Source organism: Podarcis vaucheri, assembly GCF_965113315.1.
Source record: "Podarcis vaucheri genome assembly, chromosome: 7".
In the NCBI taxonomy this organism is placed as follows: domain Eukaryota; kingdom Metazoa; phylum Chordata; class Lepidosauria; order Squamata; family Lacertidae; genus Podarcis; species Podarcis vaucheri.
The window spans coordinates 31140956-31162026 of NC_138765.1; the positions used below are offsets into that span (position 1 = coordinate 31140956).

General features: G+C 43.8%; 1 protein-coding gene and 1 long non-coding RNA gene across 3 annotated transcripts in view; one reads left to right on the forward strand and one right to left on the reverse strand.

Annotated features, from left to right (window-relative positions):
* LOC309537383 overlaps positions 1-16913 on the reverse strand; it is a 51651-nt gene extending 34738 nt beyond the window's left edge. The window contains exon 1 of the long non-coding RNA XR_014221852.1: positions 16776-16913. This is a non-coding gene — a long non-coding RNA (uncharacterized lncRNA). The remainder of the gene's footprint in view (positions 1-16775) is intronic.
* MYOM3 (myomesin 3) overlaps positions 7960-21071 on the forward strand; it is a 45749-nt gene continuing 32637 nt past the window's right edge. Inside the window, exons 1-7 of one of the 2 annotated variants that reach the window (XM_082231467.1) lie at positions 7960-8111; positions 12351-12485; positions 13024-13098; positions 15603-15762; positions 17111-17268; positions 17834-17929; positions 18586-18674. In XM_082231467.1, coding sequence (XP_082087593.1) covers positions 12379-12485; positions 13024-13098; positions 15603-15762; positions 17111-17268; positions 17834-17929; positions 18586-18674 — 685 coding nt within the window. In that variant the 5' untranslated portion in view covers positions 7960-8111; positions 12351-12378. Of the gene's footprint in view, positions 8112-12350; positions 12486-13023; positions 13099-15390; positions 15763-17110; positions 17269-17833; positions 17930-18585; positions 18675-21071 lie in introns of those variants that run through there. The other variant, XM_082231466.1, reaches the window with a different exon arrangement.

Genomic DNA, 21071 nt, shown 5'->3' on the forward strand with positions numbered 1-21071 from the left:
ATCTACTTTTTTGACATTGTTCTGATGTCAGAGAGGAAAATCCTCTTTGTCATTGTGGGAGCATCATGAAGCATCTGACATCAGAGCTGCAACGTCCCTAGGGCTCCAAATGCCCCCATTTCAGAAACAGGGAGAGGATTTGAACGTGTGCTTCAGAGCTTGCCTAAATCTTCCCTTCCCTTTTACCTCTCATTGTTTCCAATGGAGAATAAAACATGCAAAAAAAAAAAAAAAAAGCACACCACTCCACTTTTGTTTTAACTAGCAAACAGACAAAGCAATGCAAGAGAGTTCTTCCATCCTCACTTCCACCTCAAGCCGAGTAGGGTGTAGGCAGCGGCTGACTTTGGTGGTATGGTGCCATGAGCAAGGACAAAATTCCCACCTCCCAATATTTATTATTTTCACAATAATTCCTTTCAGTACAGTTGCTTTTTAATGGATCTTCTCAGGAGGTATCCATATAAATATAGGTTAAAAAAATATTATTATTATTACTATTATTTTGCGCCCCCTCGGCTTGGCGCCCTCTGCAGGGGAACTGGCCACACAGCTCTAAATCTGGTGATGGCACAATGGAACCTCAGTTTTCAAACATCTCCATTGACGAATGTTTCAGCCTCCAAATGCCGAAAACTCGGAAGTAACTGCTTCGGTTTTCGAATGATTTTTCGGAAACCGAACGTGCCACGTGGCTTCCGTTTTGAGTTTCCCTATTGTATTGAGGCTTCCGCTTTCAGATTTCGGTTTTTGAATATTTCAGAAGTCGAACGGTCTGCCGGAACTGATTACGTTCAAAAACCCGAGGTTCCACTGTATAGAATAAAGTGGTAAAACTGCCTTTCTGTTTCACCATCCTTTGATTTTCCCAACAAAAGCACAACCCTTTTGCTCACTCTAGGTGAGCACCTGGAACCCCCTGGAATCTTGTTACTGCTCAGCAGAGATTGGGGTGGGGTGGGTTGGCATGCAGCCTTTGCAACACTCTTATCCTGCCAACATCTAAAACATATTTGGCAGAAACTCAAAAGTAGCAGCAGGAGGAGAGAATTGCTACCATTCACATTTAAATCTTAATCTTAATCTCAGTTTGCTTGTTACCTCCAGTTACAAACTTAATTTGTTCCGCGGGTCCGTTCTTAACCTGAAACCGTTCTTAACCTGAGGTACCACTTTAGCTAACGGGGCCTCCTACTGCCGCTGCACCACCACCACACGATTTCTGTTCTCATCCTGGGGCAAAGTTCTTAACCTGAGGTACTACTTCTGGGTTAGTGGAGTCTGTAATCTGAAGTGTTTGTAACCCGAGGTACCACTGTATAGGAAGAAAAATGCCAACATCCTTTGAAATTTTGCAGTAGTGGCAGACTGTAAAATTTCACTGAAGCCCTGTGAGACACCAAAATCCGGGGCCCCCTCTCACCTTCCATGGGATGTTATAATTGTGACACCTCCTGCAGCGCCTAATAAGCTCTTCACCGCTTGCGCTCCCCTTTGTTTGCAGTGTGGTTCTCTAGCCAAGTAATTTGTAAGAAAATGCATAAACTAGGGTAAAATATGCATATAAACACATAGAAATGACATAGAAAAATGCATTATCTTAGCGGGAATCTGCACTAAAATGCAGGTGAATTTTCAGGAGGACTAAAAAAAAAAACAACACAACCACGACAACACACTCTCATGTGAAAAATGTAAAGAACTGAACTAAAATTGGACAAATGAGAAACCAAAATGGCCAAGTCCATCCCTGTTCAAGAGAACTGGAACTCTTTGCTAGGAAGTCCATATGGTGACCTGGCAGCAGGTAAATGGGTTTTTATTCAGACAGAACTTTGCCCTGATAAGTTGATTTGTCTGTGGCTGGTATGTTGTAATTCGTTCATCTGGCTGCTGTCCTTATTGATTTTAGCCGCATGTTTCATCTGCCGTTTTTGTTCCTTTTTCATTACTGTTTTGCCTTTCACTTCTCTTACTGTTTGGTAGCTGCTTTGGGCACTCTTTGGTTGAAAGGAGGGGTCCAAATTTCTCAATAAACATTGAATAAATCAATATTTATGTACAGTTTTCCTGTGAGTTAGGGAGAGCTATGAAAATGAACATTCTGGAAGTCAAAAAGTCTCTTCAGTAGGCGGGAAGGCCTTCTCAGCTTGCTGGAGCATGCTCTAACATCCACGAGATACAAAGATATGAACCACCTAGAGGTTATAAAACATGCCCCATTAAGTATGAGTCAGATATTGCACCTCATATGGGGCCACTCCCAAGTGAAAGAACATCACGTCACTAACATGCCTTAAAGCAGGGGTTGCCAAATGTTTGGGGCCCATGGGTACATTTGCAAACTGGAGGAACACAAGCTGCAATTATACTTGAAACAAGCCTTAACCAAAGTAGAACACTTCTTCCAAGCCTAGTTTCAGCTCGGGAGGGTGGGGAACAGGACCCTGCAGAGAAGGCCTCTGTTTGCAACATATGACCTAAAGCAGTGTGTGAAAATAAATAATATTTGCTACATAGATATCTAGTAAATAGCAGGTCACAGCCTCAACTTATATTTCAAGCACATTTAATGCACATGGCTTCGCCACAAATAATCTTTGCAACTACAGTTAACAAAACTACAGTTCCTTCCTTCCTTCCTTCCTTCCTTCCTTCCTTCCTTCCTTCCTTCCTTCCTTCCTTCCTTCCTGTCACCATGTGCTTTAAAAGTGTGCTAAGTGCACTTTAGATATACAGTAGTACCTTGGGTTAAGTACCGTATTTTTTGCACCATAACACTCACTTTTTTCCTCCTAGAAAGTAAGGGGAAATGTCTGTGCGTGTTATGGAGGGAATGCCTACGGGTGGCATGCCTACGGATTTTCCTCCTCTAAAAACTATGTGCGTGTTATGGTCGGGTGCGTGTTATAGAACGAAAAATACGGTACTTAATTTGTTCCAGAGGTCCGTTCTTAACCTGAAACTGTTCTTAACCTGAAGCACCACTTTAGCTAATAGGGCCTCCTGCTGCTGCTGCGCCACAGGAGCATGATTTCTGTTCTCATCCTGAAGCAAAGTTCTTAACCCGAGGTACTATTTCTGGGTTAGCAGAGTCTGTAACCTGAAGCGTATGTAACCTGAAGCATATGTAACCCGAGGTACCACTGTATGGGTATGGCTCAACCCCAACGGGCATATAAACGCATATATTAGTGAAAGTAACATACCAAAACACACTACATTGGGGGAAATTGCTTGCACAAATGTAAGCCCTGGTCAAAACTACACACAAAAATGTGCTTATTTGAATAAATTTGCACAAAAATGTTGATGAATTTCCACGAGGACTCTTTAAAAAAAATCACAAACATGTGGGGATGTAGAGAACTGACTGGAAAAATGAGAAAGTGGGAGAAGCTGAAATCCACACATCCCTCGTCAAGAGAGAGGCTGAGTGGTCGTGACCCTAAAGGAAGGGGCATGTGCCGCCGTCTGAAGCTTGGGGAAACGTTTAGTGGGATCATCACCAGTCCATTTCCTCCTTCCCTGACCCTGGGCAAGCAGCTGCAGATGTTGCTGACAGCCCAGCCGGCCACCTGTTGGTTTCCATGCAAGGACGGGGCTTTAAAGGGTGCAGGCTGCCCTGCCAGGGGCCGCGTTCCAAGCTCTTGATGTGGGATGCTTTTCTGAGCAATAGCCCGGGGATCCCATGTCAGCAGCATGCCAGGTGATGCCACTCAGCCAGTGATTAAATGCCACGGCGGAGCCTGTTCCTGCTCACTTTTTAAAAAGGAAACCTCACACACAGAACCATCAATGGGGACACCACTGGACCAAAGGCGGGGAGGCCTTCCATTTGAAGGAGTAATACAAAATGGAGAGTTCACTGGTGGGCCCACCTTTGAATTAGGTATTATCAGGGACTCCAGCAAACCTTTGTTTGTTTGTTTGTTTGTTTGTTTGTTTGTTTGTTTGTTTGTTTGTTTGTTTCAACCCAGGCCACCCTCCAGAATTATGAAAGGCGAAGGCTTCTGGTTCAGGCGTGGCTGTCCTTTTTTCTTTGTTTTCTTATAAATTTGCGGGCCTTGAGTCTCTACAGCTGACACCATGTCATGCAAGGCTTAGTGATAAGGAGTCTTTGGCCCTCCATATGTTATGGACTACAACTCCCATCAGCCCTTCTCTTAGAATCATAAAATCATAGAGTTGAAAAGGATCCTGAAAGAGCAACCAGTCCAACCTCATGGTTGGCAATCCAGACTCTTCTTAAAAAACCTCTACAGTGGTACCTCGGGTTACATACGCTTCAGGTTACAGACTCCGCTAACCCAGAAATAGTGCTTCAGGTTAAGAACTTTGCTTCAGGATGAGAACAGAAATTGTGCTATGGCGGCGCGGCGGCAGCAGGAGGCCCCGTTAGCTAAAGTGGTGCTTCAGGTTAAGAACAGTTTCAGGTTAAGTACGGACCTCCAGAATGAATTAAGTACTTAACCCGAGGTACCACTGTAATGAGTCCACAACCTTCCGGGGCAGGTCCAGTCATTCGGATATTTAAAGAAGGACAACAGGAAACTCCTGACTCCCCCCAGATACAACGAGGTCCAGCGCAATCTATTTGTTTAACAAAATGTATATGCCACCTGATTGTAGTAAAGCATTGAAATCATCAATGAAAACAGTTTCAAACATTTAAAGATGAATGCCCTGTTCTCAGAGTCAGGGCGAGCCAACCCATGAGGCGATGTGAAGCGGTCACTTCAGGCAGCAGATCTGGCCTAAGGAGTGTGCCACTCGCTGCCAGTGCCACATCCTTGCCCCAGCTTCCACGGGCGCACCCTGTCACTGTGGCTGGTGCCCCCCACTGCCTCCTCTGCCACAGGCACGCCCCGCGAACACCATGGCCACACTTTCTGCCATAAGTGCACCCCACTCCACCATGCCCCCATCATGGGTGTGTCCACAGTTCTCAACTGCAACCAAGGAGGAGAAGGAGGCAGCAAAATGTCCCAGCCTGTGGAAGAGGATTGGAAGAAGTTTAAAGACTATTTGCAAAAACATTGTAAAATGTTGGAATGTTAAAATGTTGGAAGGCTAAAATGATGCAAGATATAAAGGCAATGTGGCATTAGTGATATAGGTAAAAGGAGTATGTAACAAATATCTCAAAAGACAAGTGCGGAAAAATTAGAGTACACTGTGTCAAATCTAATTAAAATATAAAGGGAAAAATTGGAGACACAATGGGTTGAAATGCATAATATAGATTAAGATCTGAAAGAGGGTAAGATATTGCTGAATATGAGTGTGTAAAAAGGAACACAGAAAAGGGAGATGTGAGGAAGTCAGGAAGAAGGGTTACGAAAACAACAAGTAAAAATTTGGGACTTCCGGGTTAGCGCGATCGGCTAAGGGCGGATTACCTCCAAGCTCCGGAGGGAATCTGCTCGGCAGGGGCCGGGTCTTGCCGCGCCAGCGACGCGGGGACCCTTAAAAACCACGGGTGTGGATGCCCGTGGACATGGTGACTCGGCGGGCACCGTTAGCGCCCTCCCAACCCGCGAAGGAGCCTTTTTAAAGGCTACGGAACAGGGGACGGGGAGCGGCGCGGTGCTGTGAGTCTACTGCTTCCCCTGCCAAGTGAAGCCGCATGCCATTTGTCAGAGAGCGCTGACTTCTTCCTTTAAAAATTTGGACTCAAAATCAAGAACAACAACCCATGAGTAATTTGGAAATTGGACTAAAATTATTTTTTTTTGTGGATCTGGCACGAGCGGGGGAGGTGCAAAGAGGAAGTCCGTCTCCCCCCCCATTGTAAACAGTTTAAAGCAAGGATTTGCCAACTAAGGTTGTGAGAAGAGCTGTTTTTTTCCCCTGATTGGATAAAAGTTATTAATTCCACGGATTTAAAATTCTAAGTTACTGTGCTGGAGGACAAGAGTTTATTTGCTTTGATTAAGTGCCACTCTTCCCGAGACCGGGAGTAACCCGTGAAAGGAGCCTGCTGAGGGTTTACAGAAGATTTTGACAGCTGTCAAATTAGCTGTCAAAGTTGGAAAAAACTGAAAGCTTTGGTTTAGCCGGTCATATCGTTACAAGGTATTGAAAGTAAAGAAAGATTGATACAGATAAATTTGACTTTTGGTTTGGAAGTGAAAGGAATACTAAGTAACCAGAATCCCTCTAGAGGGGATTCACGGACATTACAAGAATGGAAGTAGGTCGGAAAATTCTGGCAGATCTGGATGAGGTCATTTTTCTCATGGGAAAGCTGTGAAAGATGTATGAGCAAGGCCATGTTTTGTCTACAAGTCCTACAAAACCGAAGTCAACAGTAAATATACCTTCTGAGCTGGAAAAGGACTTGATGTTCAAAACACAGGCAGCTGGACAAGAAAAGAAACCAAAGACTGAAGAGGAGGAAAAGATACTTGCTGAACAGGAGGAGCAGAAAGGAGGGGCGGCCGAAATGTCACAGAAGGTAAACGAGAGCCGGAGGCCTGTCAAGATGGCTACAAGCTCGACCAAGGTGGAAGCTGGAGTCTTTGGGATACATGGATCTAAGAAACAGAGCTTGAGCTCCACCTTTAAACAAGTAGGCCTGGCTGGAAGGATCATGGACATTATAGAGAGAGTGCCCCTTCGAGTTTGGGTGTTAACCATAAGGGACTTTCAAAGAAGCCGGCTGAAAGGGACTGAGAGAGATTTGAGAGCCTCGGACGTAAGGTCACCAGGCTAAATAGATGGACTAATGGACTATGGTTTGGGATTGAAACCGGGGAGAGAAGGGTGGGGTTTGGAAATCCAAAGGGGGCCTGATCTTTTTTATGCTGTGTTAAATTTCATGTTGTTTATCACTATAAGAATGGGGAATTCGTGGAAGGGAAATAGGGTCAACCTTAGAAAAAGTTTTTTTATATATGATTAAGGTATATAAATTAAAAGTTGATTTATAAACTGAACTAAATATAATAATGAATTAAGGGTTAAAATCTAATACAAATAAACACATTAATAAATTAAGGTTAAGACATTAGGGATAAAAACTTGTTGAACAAATAATTGGATCTGGAATACAAGAAGGGGAGGTGAGGGGAAGTCGTGAAAAGAAGTTATTGAAAATAAGATTTTAAAGGTGGATTTTTTTGTGTTTTTCTTTGTCTTTTTGTTTTGTTTTTTGTACCTTTTGAAACTTTATTAAATATTACTTTAAAAAAACAAGTAAAAATTTGGATTTTTATGTCTTTTTTATGTCTTGTTTTTATGTTTTTCTTTTTTTCTTTTTGTTTTTTACCTTTTATATGTTTTTATTGTATTTATCTGTTGTGTTTTGAGTGTGATGGTTTTTTGTTTAAAATCTCAATAAATATTTTATATATATATAAAAAAGCAAAATGTCCCAGCCGGACCCTGCTCACAGTGGCCAGTCAGGTGCCTGTGGGAAGCCTGCAGGCAAGATTCACGCACAAGAACGTTCTCCCCTCCTGCAGTTTCCAGCACCTGATACTCAGAGGCATATTGTGTCCAATAGTCAATAAAACCCTGCTTTGCATATAAACGTTGTGCAAGCAATCAGGATGAATGTTCAATAAACAGGTAATCTGGAGGAGCCCTGCTCTCTCTCTCCCCATTCCCTCTCGACCCGCCTCTCTCACACACAGTGCATAAATCCACAGATTTGTTGACTGGCTAAAATTTGTGCAAATAAATCTTTCTGAGAGCCCAAACAGAAGAAATCCGTAGAGTCTGGGCCTGGAAAATCAGCCCGCAGCTTTTCTTCCTTGTTCTGCTTTGACAATGGCCATGAATACTTCTGACCTAGGAAAATGATCTTGCTTTACCCGTGCAGAGAGCTGTTTGGGGATCATAAATCCTAGATAGTTCTCTCCATTGTCATTGAAATGACATGAGATAATGCTATATTTAAGGCTGCAAGGGTGGGCAGTTTACCCTTGGACACATTCTTCCCGGGACAGTCATTCTTAATGCCATCAAGCAGGGGGAAGGCATCCTTCCTTTTGTCCTTTAGCTCTCTTCTTCAAGACTAGCTCCCTTGCCAACCTGTTCTCTGATTTTCCTCTACACTGGGATAGCGAAGTCAAGATTTAGAAGATCCCCCAACTTCAGGGAAGGTACGTGATTCCTGCCGCCTGCCCCAAACTTGTATCTTGCTTTAAAGATTGCTTGTGATTCTTGTCGTATGAAAGACTAGCTGATTTTCATTGTTGCTGCTATTCTTACATTTTGTTTCACAGGAATTCTTTTGCTCTGTTTTAAATTAAATATAATTTTAATTTAGCATGGAAGGGAAATGCGGTTCCTCCCTGTTCTTGAACTAAAAAGAATGCTCTGTTCTTTTATTTAGCTCAGATCTCTTTGATTATTGCTATTTATCATTTCTGTCATACTTCACACATCCTATATTAAAACCACCCTGTGAAGCAGCGGGGTATTATGGACATAGGGCAACATCACCAATCCTAGTTTTACAATCCCAGTTTGCAGAGCATGTGCCAACTCTAATTTGCTTAGCAGATGAAAGGGCACACTATGGTTTCCTGCAACCAGGAACTAGAAGTTCCTAGTCTTGATTGGCAAGAGAGGGCAGGAACAATGTGGACGAATGCATAAGATTACGCACCAGATTCAGCCAACGTGGTGCACTAACAAAAGCTAGGACAAGGGCTCCTGCTAGAAGAATGGGGCTGTCCTCCCACTCTGCTTCCCCTCCCCCAAAAATCTGCCCTGGCTGGTGAGAACCACCAAAGAAGTATGTGGGGAGGAGAAATGCTTGCACTGATGGAAAGACCATATTAGCACATCGTTGAATCGCACCCCAAGACTACTCACTCGCAAGATACTAAACCATAGCTGCCCAAAACGGCTGAACCACCAACCAGTGTCATGGACAAAGAGTGTTTCCATTGGCACTCCCATCTCAAAACCCATCAAATTTCCTAACTTCACCACCTTGTCTCTCCTCACTTGCCTCCAAGGAGAGCAAACCCCCAACTTGAGTGTATAGCCAAAGTATTTATAGAAAGGGAATGACTGGGGGAGGATCGAAGCAGCTACAATCTCCACTTCAGGGTCTGCACATCTGTTCGCTTGCACTCATACCCTCCAACATTTCGGGAGGGCAAAGCAGGACACCTTCCCTCCCACCCGATCTTCCTGCTCTTCCCCATCTGCCCAAACTCCATGCTCCTTCTCCCACCTGATTTATGCACTCTTTCTGGCCTCCACCTGCCTGATCTTCATGCTGCTTCTTCCCACCCCCCATCACCCGCCCATCTCTCATTGCTCCAAAACCTCAGCCAGGACCCAGTGTTCTCACTTATTTCTCAGTATGACAGTACAATATATGAACAATGGTCCACAGCAGGTAACCACCTTCAGAGTTGCTGCACCCCACCCACCCCACAGTTCCATCTTTAATGCCTCTAACTCAACGGCAACAGCAATGTTTCAAATGGCCCCGGCTAAGGTCAGCAACACCAATGAAAAGAAGAGTTTGCTCTGACTGAGCACCAGCTTCTGCCAATAGCGACGCAAAAGGAGAGTGGTGGTGCTAAAGAAGGTATAGGGGGCTTGGGGAAAAAATCTAATGGAGGCAAAGGTAAGAGAGCATCTTTCACCTCTGTTTTTTTGGTGTTGCGCTCTGGTGTGAGCCAATTGACTCGCACCACAGCGCGGAACTAAAAACTACACGTCTTTTGGTCCCAAATGGGACATTCAAGATTGGGATCAGGAGTCAGGAAGGCTTCTGTTAATCCAGGATGTCCTGCTTAAAACGGGACAGTTGCGTAGTATGCGCTAAGCCATTGTGTGCTTAGCATTGTGTGCCAATACGGGAAGAGGAGGCATTTAAAAGAAAACTGAATGAATATGCCCTTTCTGAAATAATAGGGAAGATGAAACACAGCCATCCCTTCTCCAAATTTTCCAGTGCAGTGCTCCAGCCAAGTAATGTGTACAAAAATGTAAGTACTTGGGTAAGGTGTGCATAGAAATCAGAAGCAGCACATCCCATTGCACTGCTTGTGGCCAATTGGGTAGTGCCGCCCTGCCCTGCCACTGCCACCTTGGGGCTTCCATGGCTTGAGATGGTGGCCTCACCTGTCCTAATGGCTGGGTAGGCCCTGATAGACATGCATATATTGGTGAAAATAGGATGCATTAAAGGTTCCGTTAGTGGGAAAATGCTTTGCAAAAATGTATATATTAGGCAAGTTTTAATATTAGGAGAAATTTGCACTAAAATGCCGATGACTTTTCACGGTGACTTCTAAAGAAAGATTGCATACTGTTGATGAAACGTGAAGGACCGAACTTAAGACTGGGGGGAGGGGGAGGAAACAAAAATTGTCAGACCCTTGTCATCCCTCTCCACACAGAATTAACCTCTCCTGTATTTATTTATTTACGGGGTGACCCTCATTACAAATCAGTGAAGCATACTGCATGTTCTCATCTCCTGAACTTCTTGTTAAATCATCTAGCAATGTATACCAGAGTACAGCAAATACTTCAAGACGAAGGCATTTATTTCTGAGTATGTCAAGAGGACTTGCTCATGAGTATATTGCTGGAGTCCCAGAAATGGCACCATTGAATGCCCTCCCACTTGGTGCCTGGCAACAGCCTCTCCCCTTCCAGCTTTTAAAATTGAAAGGGGTGTTGTCTCTTTACTGGTGGCTGTTTAGGGAAGTGCCCGACATGGGGCGGGGGTGTCTGCTGCCTGCTTCTTTGGTCTGTGTTTTGTTTTCGTCGGTGTATAGGTGATTGCCTGTTTCGTGGGCGGCAGCAGTCTTTCTTTAGTGAAAATGAATTTTGTGGAGCCCGCAATAGTTCCTTAGATTGCCAAATGTGCCACGTGGCCCCTAAAAATCAGGGACTCCAAGTACTATATATTTAAAGCCACATCATATCACTTTAAACCTTTGTGATTTCCCCCAAAGAATTCTGGTTACTATAGTTTATTTGCGTAAGAACGCAAAGAGCACCTAAGTGGATCAGTCCAATGGCCTATCTAGTCTAGTATCCTATTCTCACAGGTGACTCTGGGATTAAGCATAACAAGACATGAGGAGACCCCTGGTCTCCTCACAGAGCTATAATTCTCAGAGTGGTTTAACAGTTAATGCATAAACTTTTGCTATTGCTATCTAATACCAGGTGTGTGTGTGTGTGTGTGTGTTTCCTCAGTAGCAGGAAAAATATACCATGTGTCCACATTGTGTCCACATTGTACTCTCTTTTCGCAGAAGTCATTTTGAAGGCACCTGCAAATTTTACCACATAACTTTCTTTCTAGGAGGGCTAGAGACTAATGTCTTTTTTTTAAATGAAAGCTCAGAGTCTGAGGAACTTGCCCAGCAGCTCCAGTGTAATCCTTCAAGGGCACTGGGTTGGTGACCTCAGTGCTAGGTGTTACAGATATCAGGTTACACACCTGGGATTCTGGACTAAAGAAGCAATGACCTCATTTTTTATAATGTACAGTCTAAATAATGTCTTAATTGAATCTAAGTAAAGTCTATAATGTAATACTAAAGACTACTAATTTATTTATATCCATTTCGCAGCTGCTAAGTGTTATTTTCATCCCGAATTTAAGACAATTGTCTTTCCACTTGCTGCAGTTCTTATGCTTCCTCTTGCCTGAGCCCTGTTGATGCAAGAGTGATGGGAACACATGCACAGTTAAGTCTGAGTGTTTTGTGTTCACTGCAACAGTTTAACACATGGGCTATTTTAAAACCTGTTACTTGCATTCAAGCGTAAACAGTTTATTAAAAGTATTAGCCTCAGATGTTCTAATTAAAACAGAAAATGCATCTTCCAAACAGAACTTGAGACACACAATAAAACCAACATGCCAAAGACAAAAAAAAACCTATTTAAATCCAGTGAGTTAAATGGGAGTTTCATTTTACAGATTTGGAGACTGTGTTGTCTAAGAAGTATTTTGAGTAATTTCTGAGATAATTCACCTGAATAATTTATCTTGGTTTTAACATATCTAGGTGGGGCTTATTGTCTGTTTGGTTGTAAGTTGCTTTGGGTTATTATGGGCAAGAGAAAGCAAATAACTAATTAACTAACTGAATGAATGAATGGGTGAATTAGTATGTGTCTTCTTCAACAGGGATTGGTAAATTCATCAATTTTCAGTTCTCTCGGTTTCTCATTTTTTCCAAGCAAGTTCTTTACATTTTTAACATCATTTTCCATTTTCTTTTCTAATGTTCTCATAAAAATACACCAGCATTTTAGTCTGAATTTTTCAATACATAAAAATGTCTCTATGCAATTTTGTATTTTTGTCTGTTATTTTCATGAACATTTGATGTTATTGTTTCTGACAGGAATTCCCTCCCTCCATAAGTGTCCATCATGGAAATCCGAAGCTTTTCCCACCACAGGGAAGAGGAGCAAAAGGAGGAGAGGCACAGAAATCTACAAATGAGCTCTAGAACAAGGAAGGCAAAGTTCAGGACCAGGTTAGCCAAGGAATGAATGAAATGACAAAACCCAGTGCTCTGAAGTGTATATATATATATATATAGTGCGTGTGTGTGCGTGTGCGCACACACTAACAGTGAATGCCAGAATTTCAGATAATGTAAACCTTTTGTGATAAATTTTGTGAATTCATGAAAACTAAGAGCGAAGCTTTGGAAGATTCACAAAACTCATTAGGGATTGCTAGCATTCCCATGAGAATGTCACTAAAGTTTGGATATTCAGCATATCATATGAGTGGAGTTGCCATTTGTAATGCCAGGAATCTGAATTTAAGATTGGACAAATGGGAAACAGGGAGAGACTGAAATTGACAGATTCACCCATCCCTAACTGAGTATAGTGCTGTTGTATTTAGAAACAGGCTGGGGGTTTTTGGCACCTCTAGTCCATGTGAAACATTTTTGTTTTTGAACTTGTCCCGTTACATATCTCCCTCGCTGCACCTTGTGGTACTTCTTTGGTATTCATGAAATCTTTCATTTCTATCTGCTTTCTCAACCTTGGGGGCAACAGTGAAGAAGACGAGGGCTTCACACGTCTGGATTTGTCCATAGCATCTGCACTTGCATTGACATCGGAAAAATCATGGTAGGTCCAGTAACTTACTAGAGCAAACTTTTCCAAAATTCTAAAGCATAATGAGTTCAGTTAGGGTCAGTTATCTTAGTGATGGAACTGTGTACATTTGCATAAAATCTGCCTGCTGCGTGAATGTGAACTGATATCACCAGCAAACCTTTGGACGCATTAATTTTCTGGAGCCATACCTGCGAGCATAAGAAGATAGTCATGTGATGCCCTCAAGATGTGGTTCAGCTCTAAAAAAATCCCTGGTTATTAGAATCTGAGACTTGGGAGAAGAAACAATGGAGGAGGATTGGAAAAAATGTAAGGACTACTTACAAAAACATTATAAGTTATACGAATCTTAAGAATTTGCATGATTTGGGAAATCTAGCTTCAGCAACCAGGATTTAAAAATATAGGGATTTAAGTTATAAGTATGAAAGGGTTAAAGTTTAAAGTAAGATTATATTTAATTTAAGGTATAAGTGAATTGATAATAAGTATCTAAAATCCAAAATATAATATTTGAAAAGTACAAAAGAATGCATGAAACAAGGTAATAATTTCCTGATATCTTTATTGTAAAGAATGCAGGGTGAGGGAGATGTGGGGAAGTCCGGTTGGTTATGAAAAAATGTTCTGGAATGTTGGATTTCTTTTCTTTTTCTTTTCTGTTTTCTATACCTGAAAAATGTAATTAAAAATATTTTTTTTAAAAAAATCCCTGGTTATTGGCCATGCTGACTAATGTGCGTTGAGAGTTCAAACGTATCTGGAGGGTGCCATATGTTGGTTTCTGCTCTCTTCACTGTGCAGCGAAGTGCTTGTCACAAGACAATGTTTACATTCCACAGTCAGAGTACTGTTGGGTTTTCCCACGGGAATGGGAAGCTGGATGTGACGTACACTGGTTTCCTGTTTTTCACAGTTTCTCTCGGTGTTCTTCATTCCGAGGAGAAGGATGGTTGCTTCTCTGCTCCCGCAGAGGCAAGATGCATGTTTGTAATTTATCCACTTTGAACTGAAAATAAAGCAACATTAAGCATGTGGCACGTACTGTTCGTCATTCCGTTGTGCAAAGGACTCTGCAATATCAACACCATATTGGCTACCCGCCATCTAGAGCCCTGCTCATAGGTTAAGAACATAAGGAGAGCCTACTGGATCAGGCCAATGGCCCATTTAGTGCAGCCTCCTCTTCTCACAGCGGCTAACCAAATGCTTGTGGGAAACTGGCAAGCAGAACATGAGCACAAGACCCATCTCCGCTCCTGTGGCTTCCAGCACCTGGTATTCAGAAGCATTAGTGCCTCTGACTGTAGAAGCAGAGAGAATGAAAAAGGATAAAGATTGCTAGTTCGGGCAAAACCTGTGTGGGAATGTTCAGGGGCCCCCAAGAGGATATATATTGTTTATTAATATCCTTCCTAACTTGCACTAGCAAGTGTTAGAATTCCTGCTCCATGATTGCAGTCATGGGATTGTTGTCTATCACATGATGGTGTATGTTTTGACTCCACAGAGTGGGAAGTGACGGACACAGGATGTTTGTGTTACTGTTTTCCGTGAAGTGGGACTATTGTCCTTTGTTCTTTCTCTTTGCTGTCTGATGCTAGAGAGAGAGGGAGCCATGTTACAGTGCTCCGTGTGTGTTTATATGGAAATAAAGTAGATTAGCCAAAATGCTGAGTTGCTGAGGTCTGTTACGCAAGCTGAGAAGACTCTGCGGATCCCTAAGTGTGCCAATGTCTGTTGGCATCGGTCGCTGTGATGTTCGGGCAGAAGAAAGCTTTTGAAGCTCCCGGACGATCAACCAGGAGGGAGAGAACATGCCAGTCGGGCATGTGTCTCTGCCAGGGTCCTACTTGAGTGTAGGACGAACTCCTGACAGCAAGTTCCTTTATTTAGCAGCGTGCATTCCCCTCTACACAGCAGAAAACTAGTTGAAAACTCATGTGAGTTTCTTAAGTGATTCAGTCTGGCTTGTCCAGATTGAAATGTGTTCTAATATTTTCCTGATAAGACCCTTTGAATCCCTCCTAAAAGAATAAAGACACCACAGTCTTATTCATAAGCAGTAAAAAGAAAGTTTACTCACGATCAGGCAAACCAAAATGTGATCCCTGAAGGCAGGCTTTAGGCTTAAAGTTACAAACGTATAAAAGAGGTGTACCCCATAAGGGAGATGACCTGAGGGACTGCTTGGCTGGCAGCCAGCAGTTCATTCCAGGAAGTTCGCAGGACGAAAGGAAGATGGAAGAGGAGAGAGTGGCAGCATGCCTTGTCCTTTTACCAGGTCTGGAAAGGTCACCCCCACCCACTAGTCACATGCAAGGAAGGATGCTCCAGGCCAGGAGGAACAGGAAGTTTCGCCTGGCTGGACCAAACATTCCTTTGCGTGTCCACTCTAGGAAAACAAGGAATGTTGTACTTGACTGCTCTCAGTGGATTACATCCCACAACCTGAACCCTGTGAGAGGACATGGAAAGCTGGATGCTATATATTTAATGCTTTCTGTCCCCAGGGAAACGAAAATGAGGCAGAAGACTACTGTTTTGGAGCTAGAGAAAAGAGGACAGAAGAGAGTTCGTTTTGGGAATGAAATGGAGAAACTGGAGAAAACGGTCATTCGGAACTGCCGGGCCTTGCGGGTGAGAGCTGACAAAAAGGCTCTGCGGAGGAAGGTAAGGGGAGGAGCAGCTTAAAGTGGGTTGTTTGAGAGTCAAGAGCCAGCAGCATCCATCCACCAGCTTGGGGCCAGTCTGGAAGCTTGCAAATTGTACTATGAAGATCAGCCTCAAGGCTGCAGCTTTGCGGAGGAGGAATGTCTGGCTCTGCGCATGTGTGGATACTTTTCCATTGCTTTCTGTCAGTGATTTCTGCCCGAGCAACAGATTAAAGTTATGTATGTTAGATGGGACAAGAAAGGGTCAGCGCTGTGTGGTTTGCGAAAAGAGAGCCTGACTGTTGTATGTAGATACTCTGTTGTTATAGCAAGTGGGTTAACAACCAGCAGGTAAAATAACCAAGCCAGGAAGGAATCTCAGTGTTCATTGACACCTCCTGGTTAGTTCTGAGTCCTGAAGCCCCTTCAGCCCCATATGCGCTATACATTTAAAGCAGTTTCATCTCACTTTAAACAGTCATGGCTTCCCCCAAAGAAAATTGGGAACTGTAGTTTAAGGGTGCTGAGAGTTGTTAGGGGGCCACCATTGCCCCACACAGAGCCCCAGAGGTGGATTTACTGTTAAACCATTCCAACCATTGTAGCTCTGTGAAACAGTACATTATAAGATAAAGGAACGTGTTAGATTTCCAAAATTGTGGACATGCGACTTCCATACAGTAGCCACTTATATATCTCCAGAAAGGATGGGGCTGCTCTCCACTAACATTTACTTGGAATAGATCTGCTGAAATTAATGGACCCAAGTTAGCAATGACCATTAATTTCAATAGGTCAACTCTGAGTAGAAGTTAGTTGGATCCAGCCCAGGAGGACAAGTATCTGCATAGAAGGATTTATATGTATAGATGCAAATTTCTATGATTTAAATAGAAATACTGTGACAGGTAAGCTGCATGTCAGACATCGTCCTGTAAATCATTTGTTTATATCCCACACTTTTCAGTGGATATACCTTTCCTAGCTACAAAGGTATATATTTGGATTTAGTGCACCGAGGCGGCATCTTACCTGCACAAACTTAAAATTTACAGTATGCTCCTGAATCCCTCCCATGAAAGGCTGACAAACTTAAGCTTCCTGGGAGAGCTGTTCCATGAGATACTTTCACTGGCTTGACGCTCTGTCTGAAGCCTTTGAGAGCTGCTGCCAGTCAGTGTACACGATACTGAGCTAGATGGTCTAATGGTCTGACTCCATATAAGGCAGCTTCCAGAAAGGGCCTGCCTGATTATTCTGTAGCAGAAAACAGAAGGGTGTTAAGAGTTGCCTGCCCAGTTCCTGCAAGTGTATTTATAGAACACTAAGATAAAAGGTTTTAAAGCTGTTTGTGGTCCTTGTCCTAGGCTGAAGCAAAGGCACAGTTGGAAAAGGAGGTCATGGAGCTGCTTTCTTGCCGGCCGCCCATGTTCTGGATCCCTCTCCGGGCTCACGCAGTCTGGGAAAGAATGAGCGTCAAACTGGAATGTACAGTTCTGGCTTCTCCTCTGCCAGAGGTGACTTGGTGAGTGGGCAGAGATGGAAGAATTCAGTTTCAAGAGTCCCCTGCAATTAGGGCTGCGGGTGCGGAATGTTATTCAGTCTGCATTTAAAGGTGACCCTGCTAAAACCACCCTTTTTGCAGCAATATTCAAAGGGAAACCCCATTCTTTTGGCATTCATACTTCTCTGAAACTTGAAATGAAGTTCTCCAGCCAAGTAAAGTGTATGAAGATGTATCTGCTTGGTTAAAGGGTGCACACAAATGCATTTATTAGTGAAAATGACACAAAATGCATTATATTAGGAGAGATGGCTTGCAAAACAAAATGTTTATTTTAAAAAAACTGCACACAGAAATATGCTTCTTAGGGGAAATTGGCACTAAAATGCCGACAAATTATCATGAGAACTTTCTTCCGTTTCTTAAAAAATCACAGATTGTTGGGGAAACATGGAGCACTGAATTTAAAATTGGCAAAACGATAAACTTAGATAACCAAAATTTACAGATTCATCCATCCCTACCTAAAATCTGGCCTTGCTGCTTCTTTTCATGTCTCTGTGTTTGTTTATTTGCACCTGACTAGGTATAAAAATGGAGTTCGGATTGACCCTCGTCTGGCTCCAGCGGGGAAATATAAGATGAAGAATGAGTTTGGAATGCTGACTTTGGACATCAGCAGGTAACGGACTTGCATGAAAGCAAGGAAAAGCCAGACTGTGATTTATCTTTATTGAAACATCAGGTGCCATTTCTCCTCTGAGCTCTCTGCAGAATGTCTTAATAGTCCAACCCACAGGTATTAAAAATAAGCACACACTTGTATATTAGAAATCGGGGCTTCTGGACTGAAAGCCGTGTGGCACCCCAACACTTTCAAGAGACTGCGACCCTCCCAGCCTCTTTGTCTATCCCTTGATATTCTCCCTAGACCACGCCCCCTCCCAAGCCCCGCCCCCTCCCTGGCCCTCCTCTTCACCCTACACAAGTGCCTTTGCCTAGCTGGAATGGGTCCTTGAAGCACAATGATGGCTCTTATTTCCTGGTTGAAGGATGAAGGTGTGTGTATATGTATAGGTGTACCTTTCACTTTTGTGCGGCTAGAATACAGCCTAGTCTGCAAAGTTAAGAATCTCCACATCAATTGCTCCACCCACCTTTGCCTCTGGCCCCAACCACCTCTTGAATGTGGCCCCCAGAAGGTTCCCCTCAAGAGATTGCGGCCCTCTGGCTGAAAAAGGCACCCTATTCCTGCCCTTGGACTGGCGCTCCTTGCTGTTGAGGCCTCTTGGGGCCCCCTCAGAGCCAGGTGCTTTTAGCTTCCTCTCTTTCTTTCAGGTGCTCCTTGGACGATTCTGCTGAATACAGTGTAGAAGTGAAAAACGCTTATGGCGAAGCCTACTCATTTGCCACAGTGCTCGTCAGGAGTAAGTGGATGTGGGAAAGGGGGAAGAGATTTTCTTTTCTCTCTAAAATTGCTTTAGGACTCTCTCAGGAACCTTCCTTGCAGCTTCCGCGTTGCAAAATGTTTGGGGTTTGCACATCATGTTTGTTTCTCATTTGCGAGGAGCTAATATTTTAGCGTGGTAAAAGCTGTGCTTCTGGACTTCCTGCTTGTTGACATTAGGCAGGTGGCCGTGCTGTATCGTTTTAGACTCCTGTGGGAAAACCTGTTTATTTCAGCAACCCTACCTAGGCAATATAATTGAGTTATGCATATTTGTTCTTTAAAGTTTTACTGGTGTTTATGTTTCATAGAAAAAATTATTTTGACCTTGTTTTATTGATAATTTAGTTTTTGTTCTAAATTCTTCCGCTTAGAAGCCACCTTGGCAAGTAAGCAGTATATAAATTAATAAACCATCATCATAATGATAAAACAAAATTTTTGTTCAGGAGCCTGAAGAAGTTCCTTGCAGTAAAAATGGAAATGGAAGACTTTCCATGTGATGCAAAATTACCTTTATCTGCTGTTATAGCAACGACCCATTGTAACAGAAGCAACATATAATTTAATCATCCACAATGTTTACCAGATTGTTTCCCGTGTTTACTTTGGTTCAGGCCCCATCTGTTCCATTATGGATCCCTGTAACCCACTGGGATTTTCCTTTGGTGGTATATAGGAGATTTTCCTCTACAGCTATGAGGCCAAGACAGTGAGATCTGCGAGTGACCTCTAAGCACATTGTGGATACATAGGGCCTCTCTCTTGGGCAGCGTTCTGGTGCTGTCCAGATGTTCTGGACTACAGCTCCCATGATCCCTGGGCATTGGCCATGCTGTCTGGAGCTGATGGGAGTTGCAGTCCAAAGTATTTGAAGGGCACCTGGTTGGGGGAAAGTTGCTCTATATATCTAATGTGAGTTAGCAGACCTGCTGCCTTCCAAGAGTGCCTACCTTCACTTATGCTCTGCCTGTATACTTCAAAATAAACCAAACAATGCAGAACCCTCCAAGGCTTTAGCACCCTCTCATCCAAAGGAAGCCCACCAGAACTGCTTCTGGAATTCTTCAGTGTTGATACGAGCATAGGAAGCTGCCTTATTCCAAGTCAGCCCATGGACCCATCTAGCTCAGGATTGTTGCTGCACAAACTGTTAGCAGCTCTTCAAGGTTTCAGACAGAGACTGGTCTTTCCCAGCCCTACCTAGAGAAACCAGAGATTGAACCTAGTCCTTTTGCATGCAAAACTACTGAGCTATGACCCTGGGTGTTATGTAGTGTAGTTTCACCCTGGGCCAACAGGGGGATACTGTATATAGTTTCCACTCAGGTCTGTAGATAGTTTTTACTCAGGTCCGCGTCCGTTATTTTAGGCGGGAACTCTGAGCTGTTATGGTTACAATGTTGACAGCCGGCTGACTATAAATACAGGCCGGCTGAGCTGTTCGCTGTCAGTTTATTTCCAGCTTACCAGAATAAAAGAGCTACTTGAAGAAATCGCTGTGCCGGCTGCTATGTCAACCCACAACTTAACACTGGCGACGAGGATGGGATGGATGGACATCAGAGCACAGCCAGATGCGGCCAGCCTCTGAACTGAGCTGAATCACAGAGCGAAATCACTGAGCGAAATCACTGGGCAGAACCAATTCAGAGCTGACTGTTCTGGCTGGAGCACTGTGTTCCATCCATCGCCCTTCACGCCGGCATCGGAATCATGGCTTCACTTGTGCCTCTACCGCCGTTTGCGCCAGCATCTGAATCATGGGACTCCTACCTCGCTCGGTTCGACTGCTACCTCCAAGCCAACGAGCTGACAGCAGTATCAAAGGATCGGAAGCGGGGCCTATTCCTCAGCCTCTGTGGGCCTGAGGTGTTTGAGACGGCCCGAGCATTGGTTGCACCTGAAGCAGTCCAGGAAACACCATGGGACACGATCCAAGAGAAGCTCCGCAGCCACTACGCACCAAAGCCGTCCAAGATTGCTGCCCGCCATGCGTTCTACCACCGGAACCAGGCAGAGGGGGAGTCAATCAACAACTACACCACCGCCCTGCGACAGGCTGCAATGCACTGTGAGTTCCGAGACTTAGACGATGCCCTGATGGATTGAATCGTCTGCGGGGTCCGGGACATCCATCTGCAACGGCGTCTCCTAGCCAAGCCAGACCTCACGCTACAGAAAGCCATTGAGGAGGCTGTGGCCTCAGAAGCTGCTGAACGCTCCGCTCAGGAGATCCGCAAGTCCAGCAGCCCGCGTCGTGCTAGGGAGCCAGTTCCGGTGCATCATGAAGAGGCCAGCAGTGATGAGGCATCCTCCAGTGAAGACGATGATGTGCACCAGACAAAGCGGGAGCACAGGAAGTTCCAACAGAACT